The following is a 13,828-nucleotide window of genomic DNA, read 5'->3' as shown; positions in this document are numbered from 1 at the left end:
GTCACCCCCGGAGTGGGGGACCCTGCGATGTCTTCCTGGGGTGAGGGCTCCACTGCACCACTTCCCGGGGGGGGGCCCCCGTGCGACCCCCGGGCTGGGATCCCCTGGGCTGCCCGATGCCGGGGCGCTGTCCGCCGGCCGCCCGTTCCCCGGGGGTCTCGGCCCCCCCCGTCCCCCAGCGCTGCGGCCGCCGGCGGGGGCGGCGGGTGGAGCCGCGGGAGGGGCGGGGGCGGCGGCGGCGGGGGCCGGCGGGGACCGGCGGCGGCTGCGCCGCGGGAGCTGAGCCGGGAGCGGGACCGGGCTGGGGCTGGAACTGGAGCTGGAGCTGGGATCGGGGCTGGGACCAGATCCGAGACCGGCATCAGGAGGGGGACCGAGGCTGGAATCGGGACCGGATCCGGGACCAGGGCTCGAACAGGGACCGGGATCGGAACGGCGACCGGGGCTGAGGCTGGGGCCGGAACCGGGACGGGGGCTGCGCTGCGCCGCCCGCGGCTCCGCGGCGCCGGTAGGGCAGCGTCGGCCCCGGCGGCGCGAAGGACCGGGGGGAGCGGAGCGGCCGGTCCTGCCCTCCCGTGACCTGCCTTCCTCGCCCCTGCCCACCCTCCTCCCCCCTTCCCTCCCCGCCAGCCGCGCCCGGAGCCCGGCGCGGCGATGGGCTGAGGCTGCGGGGCACCGCGGGGCCCCGGCGGCAGCAGCATGAGGAGGGGCTCGGAGGGCAGCGGGGAGGGCGAGGGGCTCTCGAGCCTGCGGGCGTTCGCCCACAGCTCCTCGCTGCACGGCATCAGCCACGTCTTCGCCTACGGGGCCGTGTCCCTGCGCCGCGTGCTCTGGGGCGGCTTTTTCCTGGGCTCGCTGGGGCTGCTGCTGCTCGTGTGCGCCGAGCGCGTCGCCTACTTCCTCACCTACCCGCACGTCACCAAGCTGGACGAGGTGGCTGCCCGCAACCTCACCTTCCCGGCCATCACCATCTGCAACCTCAACGAGTTCCGCTTCTCCAAAATCACCCGCAACGACATGTACCACGTGGGCGAGCTGCTGGCGCTGCTCAACGAGCGCTACGAGATCAGCAACCCGCAGCTGGCCGAGCCCCACGTCCTGGCCGCGCTGCGCGACAAGGCCAACTTCAAGAACTTCAAGGCGAAGCCCTTCAGCATGGCCGAGTTCTACAACCGCACGGGCCACGACCTGGCTGACATGCTGCTGCAGTGCTCCTTCCGCGGCACCGGCTGCACTGCCCGCAACTTCACCGTGGTGAGTGCCGGGGGGCTGCGAGGGCACCCACCCGATGGCCCGGGGCTGCAGAGGGACCGGGAGTCCTGCTGAGGTCGGGCACCGGCAGGTGACCCCCTCGCTCGTCCCAGCCCCCGCAGCACTCTCGGCCCCTGCCCACCCCGCTGGGGGCAGCGTCCCCACAGCGGCGCCCTGGGTGCTGCGGGGCTGCCAGGCGGCTGCAGACAGTGCCCAGGATGGAGCGGGGCTGTGCTGGGCACCCTGTGCTGCGGGGGTCTCTGCTGGCATGCAAGCACTGGGCAGGGGTGGTGCTGGGCACGGGATGCTCGTGGGTACAGGATGCTCAGGGTTACGGGGTGCTCACAGGTACAGCATGTTCACAGGTGTGCTCTCCTGTGTGGGGTGTCACTTGTACAGTGCTCACAGGTGCAGCCCCCACCACCTGTGCCAGCCTCAGGTGCCACTGGTCACTGCCAGCAGCGGCCGCTGCCCTGACTGCTGGCACAGAGGCTCCCATGGGCAGCTCTTCCGTGCCCAGCATGGGTGGGGGTCCCCGTGCCAGCCCTGCTGTGACCCCCTGCTACTGCTCACAGCACCCTCCACCCCTACCTCCAGTAGCCCCGTTCCTGCCCCCAGCACCTCTGCTGCGGCCCCAGAACAGGGCAGGGACAGTGGCACAGGCAGGGATGGTGGCACAGACAGGATGGGCAGGAACAGTGTCTTGGGCAGGTGGACGGGGCAGTGGCATGGGCAGGACGGGCAGGGACATTGGCAGAGGCAGTGATGGCGACATGGGCAGCACAGACACTTCCCTCCTGCCACAGCAGCTCCAGGCAGCAGCGTGGGCGCTGGGCAGCTCACGTCTGCCACGCCAGCTCTGCCCAGTCCCCATCGCTGTCCCCAGCAACTTAATGTCCCCTTAATGCTCTTGGAGCACTAATTAATTCAGCACGCAGCTTAGGGACGAGCTGGCCTTTGACAGGTCTGTGCCCCCTGTGCCCTGTGCCCGCTCTGTTCCCCCAGTGCCCGTGGGCAGAGCTGCTCTGGCAGCGTCCCCACAGCAAGGCCAGGCAGTGGTGATGGTCCCCGGGCTTCAGGCCGGGACATGTGGCAGGAGGGCTGAGGGCCCCCAGGGCAGGATTCGGGGTGGGTGGCACGTGCCTGATTAAGCAGCAGGGTCCTGGCTCTGCCCCCCAAAATCCCCATGCTCGGCCAGTCTCGGTCCTGGCTTGGGATTCTCTGCCCCAGGCCACGGTGCTGAGCGCTGGCACCGAGTCCCTGCACTCATCCCAGCCCAGGCCCCGGTGTCCCCGAGGTTCCTGGACATGTGCTGGGGGCCAAGGGCCATCGGGGTGAGCTGTGTCTCCTGTCGCGTCCCCCAAGGTCAGTTGGAGGGGCAGGATGGGGTGTGGGGACAGGGGGTCCCCAGGGTGCAGGGCCGAGGGTCCCTGTGTGACCCTGAGTGTGGGGCGCAGGAGGACCGGCAGTGCTGGGCTGTGTCCCCATCACTGTCCCCACCCATGCCCCCCCAGCATCCCCATGCCGGGCAGCCGTTGCCATGACACCCGCCCCCCCCTTTCCTCCTTGGGCACCGCATTGCCATGGCAACGGGTCCCCACTTTGGGAGCAGCTGGTTGCCACAGCAACGCCCCCTCCTCTCCCCCCCGTGGGACATAACCCCCGGGTGGGGACACCCATAGCAGGGAGGGCCATGACGCCGCGGGACTGCGGCAGGAGTTGGGGGCCGTGGGACCAGCCTGGGGGCTCAGGGCCACCCCGGGGTCCCTGCTGAGGGTACCGGTCCCGGGAACTCAAGGTCACCCCAGGGTTCCTGGTGGGGGTGCGGGTCCCCGGGGTGGCTGGCCCAGGACAGGCTCTCAGGTCCTGGGGGGGACAAGGTGGCCTCTGCCGCTGTGACAAAGGAGTCCTGGTCCCCACGACTGTTCTGGCTTGTGCTCTCCCATCTCAAGTGTCCCCACGTGTTCCCTGGAACCGGGACGAAACCCAATATCTCTGCAGAGCCGCGGCAGCACAGGCCGGGCACCATGGCCATCCTCGCCTTCTCCTGGCGGCACTGGCACCCTGTCCCAGGACACTGGGACCCCGTCCTGGGTCCTGCAGGGCATCGGGATCCGGGCCTGGCTCACGTGGGGCCCTGGAACCCCCACTGCCATTGCGTGCCCGTGTCCCTGTGTCCCCACAGCGGCACTGAATGCCCCATCCCGTGTCCACGTGCAGTCCCGCGGTGGCAGTGAGCGCCCTGTCCCCGTGTCCCACGCGTGCCCCGTGTCCCCACAGATCTTCACACGCCTGGGGAAGTGCTACACCTTCAACCCGGGGGGGCCAGGCCGCGAGGTGCTGACCACGCTGCAGGGCGGCTCCGGCAACGGCCTGGAGCTCATGCTCAACGTGCAGCAGGAGGAGTATCTGCCCGTCTGGGGGGACACGGGTGAGACCCTGCCCAGCTGGGGGGGACACGGGTGAGACCCTGCCCAGCTGGGGGGACACGGGTGAGACCCTGCCCGTCTGGGTGGGACACAAGTGAGACCCTGCCCAGCTGGGGGGACACGGGTGAGGTCCTGCCCGTCTGGGGGGACACGGGTGAGACCCTGCCCAGCTGGGGGGACATGGGTGACAGCACTTGGGTACCACCTGAGTACCCATCCTTTTGGGGGGACACAGGCGAGCACGTGTCCATCTGGGGGGACATGGGTGAGATCTCCTACCCTGCACCTGACCGCCCTGCCCTGCTCTGCAGATGAGACCTCGTTTGAGGTGGGGGTGAAGGTGCAGATCCACAGCCAGGACGAGCCACCCTTCATTGACCAGCTGGGCTTTGGCGTTGCCCCTGGCTTCCAGACCTTCGTCTCCTGCCAGCAGCAGCGGGTATCCGGGCACGGCGCCCGGGGCTGGGCACAGACCCCCGAGGGATCGGGATGGGCCCCTGGAGGGATTGGGATGGACCCTCACAGGGGCTCGGGATGGTGACCCAAAGGGATCAGAATGGATCCCAAAGGGCTTGGGATGGCCCGGTGTTGCCACAGACATCCCTGTGGGGACATTGCAAGCCGCGGCTACCCCGGGCATCTCCACGGGGACATCCCCTGCCCAGCCGTGCCATGGGTTCCGTGCCACTGGCCTGGCCGGGAGCAGCACTCGCTGTGGGGCAGCCCCACGCCGGGCCAGGCAGCCCCGGGCAGGCAGCGGCTCCGGCAGCGACCCCCGGCTCCCGCGGAACAGCCGCCGGGGGGCGGCGGCAGCGGCCCCCGCAGCCAGACACCTAAATTTAGGTGCCTCGGGTGGGCGTCACCACGTGTGCCGGCACATGGGCGGCAGGAGCACGGCGGCAGCAGGAATGGCCCCGGCACCCACGGGCGGGGGGTGCTGGGCTCCAGCCGGCACGGTCCCCGCACGAGGGGAGGGCGGGGGTCCGCGCTGAGCCCCCCGCCCGGCACGTCCTGCTCCCGGACAGTGCCAGCTGCCAGACTTCGCTGTGGCACCAGCACAGGTGACGATTGCTGCAACAGCCATCCCCGTGCCCCGAAAGGAGGGGACGGGGTGGGACGGCGGCTCTGGGGTGGCAGGACCCGCAGCACTGTGCGGGGCGAGCTGCGCCCGGGGGACGGCCCGCCGCGGGCGGGGAGGCGAGCCGCGGCCGGGCAGGACAGCGGGGACAGCGGGCTCCACACGGGGCCCCGGGACGCCGAGTTTTCCTTAGCGGGTGCCGGCAGCTGGTGTACCTGCCCCCACCCTGGGGGGACTGCAAGGCCACCCCCATCGAGTCCGACTTCTTCACCAACTACAGCCTGACCGCGTGCCGCCTGGACTGCGAGACGCGCTACCTGGCCGAGAACTGCAACTGCCGCATGGTGCACATGCCGGGTGAGCGGGGGCGGCCGGCGGCTCCGGCACCGACCGCGGCCGTGCCAACCCTGCCGCCTCCCCCGCAGGCAACGCCAACGTCTGCACCCCGGAGCAGTACAAGGAGTGCGCCGACCCCGCGCTGGGTACGTACCCCGTGCCCGCAGTGCCCCCGGACCCTCCCGGGAACCCCTGAGCCTCCCCATGCCCCCATTTCTGTGAGTGCGGCTCTGGTGTCCCTGTGCCCCCACCACTGAGAGTGCAGCTCCATTGTCCCTGTGCCCCCACCACTGTGAGTGCGGCTCTGGTGTCCCTGTGCCCCCATTTCTTTGAGTGCAGCTCTAGTGTCCCTGTGCCCTCGCTGGGCTGGGGGTCACGCTGTCCCCAGATGCGCAGGGCCGGGCCCCCTCCCTGTGCCCTGCACACTTGTCCCGGGTGGCACCCGCCACCACCCAGCTCTGTCCCCGGAGCGTCCCGCCTCCCCCGCGGGCTCCTGGGGGTCCCCGTCCCACCCTTGCCCCCCCAGACTTCCTGGTGACGAAGGACAGCGAGTACTGCGCGTGCCGCACGCCCTGCGCCATGGTGCGCTACGGCAAAGAGCTCTCCATGGTGAAGATCCCCAGCAAGGCCTCGGCCAAGTACCTGGCCAAGAAGTTCAACAAGACGGAGCAGTACATTGCGTGAGTGACACCGCCACCTCCGCTGCCACTGCTGTGCCACTGCCGTGTCACCCGCCACCTCACGGCGTGACACGGCACAGCCCCACAGCCCCTGCACGACGCTGGCACAGCGTGACAGCGTGACATGGCACAGCACGGCCCCATGACACCAGGCAGCACAGTGTGACACAGTGTCCCCGGCATCTATGAACCGACACAGCCCGGAGTGACAGTGTGACACGGCGCGCCCACCCAGCATCCCCAGCAGACATGAACTGGGACAGCATGACAGCGTGACACAGCAGCACGGCACAGCCACGCACGGCATCCCCAGCACACGCAAACTGACAGCCCAAAATGACGGCGTGACACGGCATGGCATGGCAGCATGGCACGGCATGGCACAGCACAGCATGGCCTCCCCTGTGCAAACCTGCCCCAGAACCCCACATGGCACAGCACGGCATGGCTCAGCACAGCCCGGCACACCCTTGTGCCCTCAGCACCCCTCGGCCCTGTCCCACGGCACCCCTGGCACAGTCCAGCCCCCCAGCCTGACACAGCACAGCCTGGCACAGCACAGCCTGGCACGGCTCCCCTGCAGCTGACGCTGCCCCTGTGTCCCGTGTCCCCCCAGGGACAATGTGCTGGTCCTGGACATCTTCTTCGAGGCCCTGAACTACGAGATGATCGAGCAGAAGAAGGCGTACGAGGTGGCGGGGCTGCTGGGTGAGGGCCGGGGCCCGGGGGTGCCAGGGGGACCAGGGCTCTGCCCTCACTGACATCACCTCCTGCACAGGTGACATCGGGGGGCAAATGGGGCTCTTCATCGGTGCCAGCCTCCTCACCATCCTGGAGATCTTTGATTACCTGTACGAGGTGAGCCCAGCCCGGCCTCCCCCTGCCTGGGGCTCTCGGGGCTGGGGACTCTGACCTGCCCCCCCCAGGTGTTCCGGGACAAACTCCTGAGCCTGTACAAGGAGAAGAAGCGGAGCCCCCGGAGCGATGGCAGCACCCTGGTAACCCCCCGCGCCCCCCACTCCCCAGCCCCCCGCCCAGGGGTCGCGCCTCATCATCCCCCCGCTCACCGCTCTCTCGTCCCTCCGTGCGCCCGTCCAGGAGCACCCGGCGGTCCCGGGCAGCCCCACGGCCCCGCGCCCACCCAGGTACATGTGGGCGCCAAGCAGAGCCCCCGGGGCTGGCACGGGGGGTGTGGGGCTGTCACTCCCCGGGGGGAGATGGGGGTCCGTGGGGGGCTCCCCAGGGCCAGCACGGGGGTGCGGGGCCATTCCCTGCAGACTCCGGCATTCCCTGCGAACCTCCTGCATTCTCTGCAGACCCCCCCCATTCCCTGCAGACATCCCCCATCCTCATCATCCCGCACAGCAGCTTGTTCCGGGGTCCCCCCTGCCCTGACACCCCCAGGCCGGGCCGGGGTCCCCCAGCCTCCCCTCGGGGACGCGGTGGGGCAGGAGGGGGGATCTGCCTGGGGGCATGGGAGGAGCTGGCCCGGCTCCAGGTTGGCGTCCCCTGCCAAAGCGGAGGGCTCCTGGGCCACGCTGGGGGGCACAGGGGAGGGGGCACGGGGCAGAGCCCCCAGCAGGCGGGCGCGGGGGGCCGGGGGCGGCCGCGGGAGCTGACGCCCACCCTCCTGCAGAGCGCCCGGCCCCCCCTGCCCGGCCCCACGGCCCGTCTCGGCGTCGCCCCGAACCTGCTACCTCGTCACCCGGCTCTAGGGACCCCCCCGGGCCGCCCAGCCCGCCCCCCCGCCGGCCGGGGGGCTGGGGGGACACCCCCGGGCCGCGGGGCGGCCTCCAGGCCTCCCCCGCCCCCTGAGGGGGCGTCGGGGGGCCGGGGGTGAGGGCCCCCGGCCCTGCTCCCACGTCCCTGCATGCGCTGCCTGTGCCCCCTCGCGCTGGACATGCCACCCCTCCCCACAGCCCCCAATAAAGAGGTGCCCCAGGCCCCGGCTCGGGCTGCTGGGGGGGACAGGGGACCTGGGGGGTCCTGGGCGCTCCGGGAACGAGAGGCAACACTGGGGGGTGACAGGGCTGGGCAGGGGGTCTGTCACATGGCGGCGGGGGTCCCTAAGAGCCCAGGAAGGAGGAGGCAGCGCTGGGGGGGAAGCTCTTTATGGGATCCCGAACGCACGTCACCCGGTACAGCAGCGGCCTGGGGGGCACACCCGGGACCCCCGCAGAAAAGGGCTCGGGGGAAGGAGGGAGAGGATGGGGGGTGCTTTCCCCCCTGGGGTCCCTGCTCCTGGTCCCGGAGGGTCCTGCCCCTCCACCAGCCCTGTTGGGGTTCCCGTGCCCTTGGGAAGTCCCCTGGCACCGGTGAGTCCCGTGGCCCCGGGGGAGCCCCAGCCCTCTCATCCACCCCCGGGGCTGGGGGCCGGGCGCGCCAGCCCCCCGCAGCCGGGGCAGGTCCTAATAAATACTGGGGGGGCTGCAGTCGGGGGGCTGGCACCCGGCTGGGCGGCTGGGGCTGCCCCCTCGGGGGCCCTAGGGGGGGCAGAAGTCGGTGAAGTAGGGGTGCTGCAGGGCCTCCTCCGCCGAGATCCGCTGCACCGGATTGCACTTGAGCAGGTTCTGGGGGGCACGGGGGGCTCAGGGGGGAGAGCACGGACCCTCCCCCTCCCACAGCCCTCCCAGGCGGGCAGGGGGCTGCAGGCGGGAGGGCACCCACGCCCAGGAGCCAGAGCCCCCACGGGGTGGGCAGGGGTGACACGTGTGGGGGACGCTGCGGTGGGACAGGAGCAGGGGAGTGCGGGCTGGGAGACACACCCAGGGTGGGGGGCACGGGAAAGGGGGGGCACAGGGGAGGGGTCTCACCTGCAGCAGGTCCCGGCCAGTCGCGTTCAGTTTGGGCACCACGTTGACCAGAGAAGTGGTAGCTGGGTACATGGGGTAGGGCTGGGGACACACAGGTGACCCCAGCTCCCCCAGACCCCCTTATTCCCTCTGACCCCCCACGCCCCCTGCCCTCACCTTGTAGTCCGGCAGCTTGGCCATGGCCGGCCACTGCTCCTCCGTGGGGGTCCCCAGCAGCGTGGGGACAGTCAAGGGCCACCACGGGGGCACCCAGCACCTGTCCCCTGCCCCCCTGCCCAGCCGAGGGGGTTCCCATTTCAAGGGATCCTCATTCTCAGAGCTCCCCATTCCGCAGGGGATTCCTATTCTGCAGGGCTCCCCCTTCCCAGGGGAGGTCTGCATTCCCGAGGGCTCTCCATTCCAGGATTTCCCCAATCCCCCATTCCAGAGGGATCACCATGCACAGTGCTCCCCATTCTCAGGGGATTCCCTATTCCCAGGGGAAGTCCCCATTCCCAGGAGGAGTCCCCATTCCCAGGGGAAGTCCCCATTCCCAGGAGGAGTCCCCATTCTTTGGGTTCCCCATTCCCTGAGCTCCCCATTCCCAGGCCGTCCATTCTGGTGCTCCCCATTCCCAAGGATATCGGAAGATCCTCTTCAGCTGGTCATCCACGTCGTTGCCCGGGAAGAGGGGCCGCCCCGCGTTGGCCAGTTCTGGGGGGACAGGGGGTGGTTCCCACAGGCCCCCATGGCCCCCCAGGCCCCCCTCCGCTCCCCTGGCCCCCCAGTGTACCTGCGAAGATGCACCCGGCTGACCACATGTCAATGGAGGTGGAGTAGAGCTTGGCACCGAAGAGAACATCGGGGGGCCGGTACCACAGAGTGACCACCTGCGGAGGGACAGGGACACTGGGACCGGGACACGGGACCCCCAGCCGGCTGGGCAGGGCCAGGACCCCGGGCCCCAGCAGCCCCAGCAGCCCCAGGAGCCCCCGCTCACCTCGGCTGAGTAGCAGCGCACAGGGATGCCGAAGGCCCGAGCCAGCCCAAAATCCGCCAGCTTGAGCTCCCCGTTCTGGGGGGACAGACGGGGTCAGCGTGGGGGGCCCCACCTGCATCCCCTGCACCCCAGGACTGTGGCCCTGTTGCCTTTCTCATCATTGGGAACAGGGGAGAGATGGAGCTGCAGCTGTGGCTGGACAGACACCAGGTGTGGCTGCCAGGACAGACAGACAGACAGATAGGCAGGCAGCCCCCATTCCCAAGTGTGACCCCTGAGCACAGCCCCGCTCCCAGGTGTGACAGACAGACAGACAGACAGCCCCATTCCCGAGCACAGCCCCGCTCCCAGCTGTGACTGCCCAGGACAGCCAGCCAGCCAGCCCCATTCCCGAGCGCAGCCCCGCTCCGTGCCCGGTCCCGGCCGTTCCCCGTGCTCCCGCCGCCGCACCCGGTTGATGAGCAGGTTCTGGGGTTTCAGGTCCCGGTGCAGCACGTTGCGGCTGTGGCAGAAGGCGAGGCCCTTCAGCAGCTGGTACATGAACGACTGCGGGGGCACGGGCGGGCTCCGTCAGCCAGCCCGCGGCACCGGGCGGGGCAGGGCCAGCACCCCGGGGGCTCCCCGGGACCCCCGGACCCACCTTGACAATCTCGGGGTCCAGATCCCCGTTGCAGCTGTCAAAGTATTTCTTCAGGTCCTGAGGGAAGCGAGGGGGGCCGGGAGCGGTGACCCTCAGAGACCCCCCCGGACCCCCGTGCCCCCCCGGACCCCCGTGCCCCCGGAGCTCACCTGGTCGCAGAACTCAAAGACCAGGGTCAGCTTCTTGTCGCTGTGCAGAACGTCGTGCAGCCTGCAGGGCAGGGGTTCCTGAGCCCCGCAGCGCCTGGCCGGGCCCGGGGCACCGGGCAGGAGCATCCCCCGAGCCGCGACGCCGGTACCCGGGGCCGCCCGGAGCCCCCGGGGCCGCCCGGAGCCCCCGGTACCTGACAATGTTCTTGTGCTTGAGCTCCTTGAGCAGGCAGATCTCCCGCAGCGCCGAGCTGGGCACCCCCTGCGGGACACGCGGGTTGTGGGAGCCGGGGCTCCCGGGGCTCCCGGGGGTCCCGGGGAGCGTCCCGGGGTCCCGGGGGGATCCCAGCCCCGGCCCCCCCTCACCTCATCATCGTCATCCAGCCGCACCCGCTTCAGCGCCACGATCTCGTGCGTCTCCCGGTTCTTGGCCTTGAACACGGTCCCGTAAGTGCCTGCGGGAATGGAACGGGGTCACGACCGAGCCCCCGGTACCCGTGCCGACACCGCCGCCGGGCCCCACAGCAGCGCCGGGCCCCGCGGCAGCACCGGCTCCCTCCGTGCGGCTCCGGCCCTGCCGCACCCTCGCCGATCTTCTCCAGCTTCTCGTATTTCTGCATCGCGCCGCGATCGGTCGCGGCCCCGCAGCGGCCCCGGCCCCGGTCCCGGTCCCGGCCCCGCCGCGCCTCCCGGCAGCCCCCGCGCGCCCCGCCGCGCCTCCCGGCGGCCCCGCGCGGCCCCGCCCCGCCGCGCCTCCCGCGGGACAGCGCCCCGCCCCCGCCCCGGGGTTCCGGGTTCGAGCCCCGGCTCCGCCCGCCGCCTCCCCGCCGGACCCCCGGCTCCCCCCGCCGCCCCCCGCGGGACAGCGCCGCTGCGCGGGCGCCCGGTGGGGATCCCTTGCGGGGACGGTCTCCGCGCTCGCTGGGTCGGTGCCGGAAGCGGTGCGGACCCGCCCGGTGCCGCCCCGCCCCGGCGCGCTCCCGCCGTTCCGCCCCGCGGGAACGCGCAGACCCGCCCGGCGCGGCTGGACCGTCCGGTAAGCAGCGGCACCGGCACCGGGATCGTGAACGGAGGTGGTGAGGCTGGCGGGGCTCAGCACGGCTGGTCCGGTCCCGGTCCCGGTCCCGGTCCCGTTCCTGGTCCCGTCCCAGTGTCCCCACCCTCCCGGTGCCGCCCGTCCCAGTCGGTGCTGTCCCCGGTCCCCGCACGCTTCTCTCACCGAGCCCCCTCCATTCCACTGCCTCCCCGCCCGCCCGCGGCAGCTCCGGTCCCGGTCCCGGTCCCGTCCTGCCCCGCCCTGGCAACCCCAGGTCCCGGCGCGGCCGCGGCTGTGCTTCTCCCAGTTCCTCCCCGGGGCCCCTGCCGCGCTGGGGGGGTTCAGGGGGGCTGTGCCGTGCCCCGGGACTCCGGTTCTCCCGGCACATGCTCCGGGTGCCTTGGCTCCTTCGGCTCCAGGTGGAGCAATGCCCAGCCCGGGCATCCCCCAGGGCCACCCCGAGACCCCTCCCGGACACCCGGGACCCCTCCCTGCCCGCAGCGATGCTGCCCGGGACGTTGAAGCTCGGCCACTCTCCGCCGCCACCGGAGCTCCGCGCCGGGCGGTCCCAGGTGCCCCCGGAGCCTGCTCTCGGGGTGACGCTGGATCCCGGGGGCACGGGGGAGCCAGGACCCCGCATCCACCATCGTCCCTCTCTTGCAGCGAGGCCGCTCCATGCGCTTGCCCCGCGGCGCCTGAGCCCGGCAGCCCTCGGCAGGTGAGTGACGGGGCTGGGGACCCGCCGTGTGTCCCTGTCCCAGGTCCGGAGCACCCTGCAGCCCCCCGCTCCCGGGAGCCGAGGGGTCCGAGGGCTCCACAGGGCCAGGAAGGGGTCTGGGCTCATCCAGCCACCCTGCCCCGGAACGGAGGGTCCGGGGGCCCGGGGAGTCGCGCGGTGCCCGCTGAGAGCCGCCGGGTGCCGGGGCACTGCCCCTTGCGAAACCATCCGGGGTTGAGCAACGCCGGGCACGGCTCCAGCCGGGGCTCTCCCACGGAGCGTGGGCTCCCATGGCCCGGGAGCGCGTCCCCGGGGAGGCGGCAGCAGGTTTGGGGTGGGAGCAGGTTTTGGGGGCTGCGTTGCCCGTGGCTGCTCCTCCCCAGCTGCAGAGACCCTTTTGGTTTTGATACGGGATCTGGGATTGCTCCGTGGTGGAATTCTGTTGGCAGCTCCCAGTGCTGCGGGAAGGGCTCCGTGCCTGCCCCGTCCCCCCACGGAGGAGGGCTCCAGTTGGGAACCTGCTGTCGAGCCCTTCGGGGTCGCTGCACCACTTCAAGCGGTTGCCAAATAAACCGGGATTTGATCGTTCTAACGATCCGCTGGCACCGGCGCCTCGCCTCCCTGCCGGCAGCCCTTCCGTTCCCGGGGCTCGGGTAGGTCTGTACCTGCATTGTCACCTGTCCTGGCCGGGCAGGGACGCTGCAGGAGACGGGGCTGCCGGCAGGCTCCGAAGGATGGGCTGGGGCACCCTCCTGGCACCCCGTGCCCTGCGCAGGGCTGAGGGGGACCCAGGTGCCACCCTGCCCGGGAGCGCCGTTCCAGCCGGCGGAAGGGAGGGACCGTGGGAGCCGTGTCCCCGCGCTGTCCCCGTTTCAGCCCCCACAGCCGCAGCCTGTCATTAGACGGGACGCGGCGGCCGCAGGGGCCGGGCTGGCTGCCCGAAGCGCCGCGCTGGGGCATTCCAGGGGCGTCAGGCCAAGGTGGGGGGGACACAACCCTCGCCCGAGGCGGGACCCTGCGCTTACGGAGGGGGTCGTGTCCCCTGTGTCCCCAAAGACGCCTGGGCGGCAGTGGGGTCGCCACGGGAGCCACGGCGAAGGACTTGGCAGAGCTTCGCTGATCGGATCCGGGGCTGCTCCGCGGAACAAAGGCTCGCGCTGCCGCCGCTGCTCCCGCGGGTTGTTTTCCTCCGGAGCCGGGATAAAGCTGCGGGCAGCGCTCGGCAGCTCCGGGCACAGCGCCGCTGCCCGCGGGCCGGCTCCGGACGGGCCTCGCCCCTGCCGTGCCGGGGTCCCGCGTGCTTCCCGCGGGCAGGAGCCCGGCCTGGGGGGCGGGAGCGGCGGAGCTGCCGGAGCCCCGGCTGACCGGCTCGGCGGGCGATGGGGTGAGTGGGGCGCAGCCCGTGCTGGGGCCGGGGTGGCACGGCGGGAGCGACACCTCCCCGCTGGGCTCCGGCAGCCCAGGGTGCAGGGCGGCCTCCAGCCCTGCCGCAGGTGCCACAGGGGCTGTCCCTGTGGCCAGACCACCCCTCAAGGATATCCCATCCTGCAGGCACCGAGCTGTGGTGCTGGTGCGTGTTCCCACGGGATTGCGGGGGGCAGCTGTGCCTGTCCCCTCCTGGGGCTGGCACGGGGACAGTGGTGGGGACCGCCGGCAATGGCAGGAGGCTCTTGCGGGTCTGGTGCTGTGTGGGGGGGTCCTGGCCTCCCTGAGGCAGCA

General features: G+C 71.5%; 3 protein-coding genes across 11 annotated transcripts in view; 2 read left to right on the top strand and 1 right to left on the bottom strand.

The window, feature by feature from the left end:
* The first annotated feature begins 286 nt into the window (after positions 1–286).
* On the top strand, positions 287–7,716 carry ASIC3 (acid sensing ion channel subunit 3). Of its 5 annotated transcripts, none has more exons than XM_085572879.1 (11): positions 295–1,254; positions 3,532–3,682; positions 3,992–4,119; positions 4,965–5,115; positions 5,184–5,240; positions 5,621–5,774; positions 6,391–6,482; positions 6,553–6,632; positions 6,701–6,772; positions 6,873–6,919; positions 7,411–7,716. In XM_085572879.1, exons 1-11 carry the CDS (start codon positions 700–702, stop codon positions 7,487–7,489), a joined length of 1,566 nt encoding a protein of 521 aa, XP_085429005.1. In that variant the 5' UTR covers positions 295–699; the 3' UTR covers positions 7,490–7,716. The 5 variants fall into 5 exon arrangements, 3 of the variants coding, with proteins under 3 accessions (XP_085429006.1, XP_085429004.1, XP_085429005.1); XR_014953193.1 differs by having other exon boundaries at positions 296–1,254; positions 6,391–6,466; positions 7,411–7,502; XM_085572880.1 differs by lacking the exon at positions 6,873–6,919 and having other exon boundaries at positions 287–1,254; positions 5,039–5,115; positions 6,391–6,466.
* A 153-nt stretch (positions 7,717–7,869) lies between these two features.
* CDK5 (cyclin dependent kinase 5) lies at positions 7,870–12,031 on the bottom strand. Of its 2 annotated transcripts, none has more exons than XM_085572884.1 (12): positions 11,575–12,031; positions 10,722–10,810; positions 10,550–10,617; positions 10,356–10,416; positions 10,207–10,263; positions 10,017–10,112; positions 9,567–9,641; positions 9,360–9,456; positions 9,211–9,280; positions 8,744–8,804; positions 8,588–8,668; positions 7,870–8,344 (listed from the first exon to the last, which is right to left on the bottom strand). In XM_085572884.1, exons 1-12 carry the CDS (start codon positions 12,029–12,031, stop codon positions 8,258–8,260), a joined length of 1,299 nt encoding a protein of 432 aa, XP_085429010.1. In that variant the 3' UTR covers positions 7,870–8,257. The 2 variants fall into 2 exon arrangements, with proteins under 2 accessions (XP_085429010.1, XP_021394648.1); XM_021538973.3 differs by lacking the exon at positions 11,575–12,031 and adding an exon at positions 10,939–11,104.
* The window catches only part of SLC4A2 (solute carrier family 4 member 2), a 16,196-nt gene continuing 13,659 nt past the window's right edge, over positions 11,292–13,828 (top strand). For 2 of the 4 annotated variants that reach the window (XR_014953190.1, XM_085572857.1), the window contains exons 1-2: positions 11,292–11,391; positions 12,055–12,109. The gene's annotated coding sequence lies outside the window, so the exon portion shown is untranslated. Of the gene's footprint in view, positions 11,392–11,980; positions 12,110–13,828 lie in introns of those variants that run through there. The other 2 variants (XM_021538995.4, XM_085572858.1) reach the window with 2 other exon arrangements.

Source organism: Lonchura striata, chromosome 2, assembly GCF_050655825.1.
Source record: "Lonchura striata isolate lonStrDom1 chromosome 2, ASM5065582v1, whole genome shotgun sequence".
Classification (NCBI taxonomy): domain Eukaryota; kingdom Metazoa; phylum Chordata; class Aves; order Passeriformes; family Estrildidae; genus Lonchura; species Lonchura striata.
Note: the sequence above shows the minus strand (reverse complement) of the source record. Positions and strands in the feature narration are given on the sequence as shown.

Excerpts from the sequence above, each read along its gene's own strand:
- ASIC3 (XM_085572878.1), top strand. The coding sequence starts at position 700 with ATGAGGAGGGGCTCGGAGGGCAGCGGGGAGGGCGAGGGGCTCTCGAGC. Across the intron at positions 3,683-3,991 it reads GCCCGTCTGGGGGGACACGG|ATGAGACCTCGTTTGAGGTG; the intron begins GTGAGACCCTGC and ends CCTGCTCTGCAG. Across the intron at positions 4,120-4,964 it reads TCTCCTGCCAGCAGCAGCGG|CTGGTGTACCTGCCCCCACC; the intron begins GTATCCGGGCAC and ends GGGTGCCGGCAG.
- CDK5 (XM_085572884.1), bottom strand. The coding sequence starts at position 12,031 with ATGCGGGGTCCTGGCTCCCCCGTGCCCCCGGGATCCAGCGTCACCCCG. Across the intron at positions 9,457-9,566 it reads TGCGCTGCTACTCAGCCGAG|GTGGTCACTCTGTGGTACCG; the intron begins GTGAGCGGGGGC and ends GTCCCTCCGCAG. Across the intron at positions 8,345-8,587 it reads CTGGCCGGGACCTGCTGCAG|AACCTGCTCAAGTGCAATCC; the intron begins GTGAGACCCCTC and ends CGTGCCCCCCAG.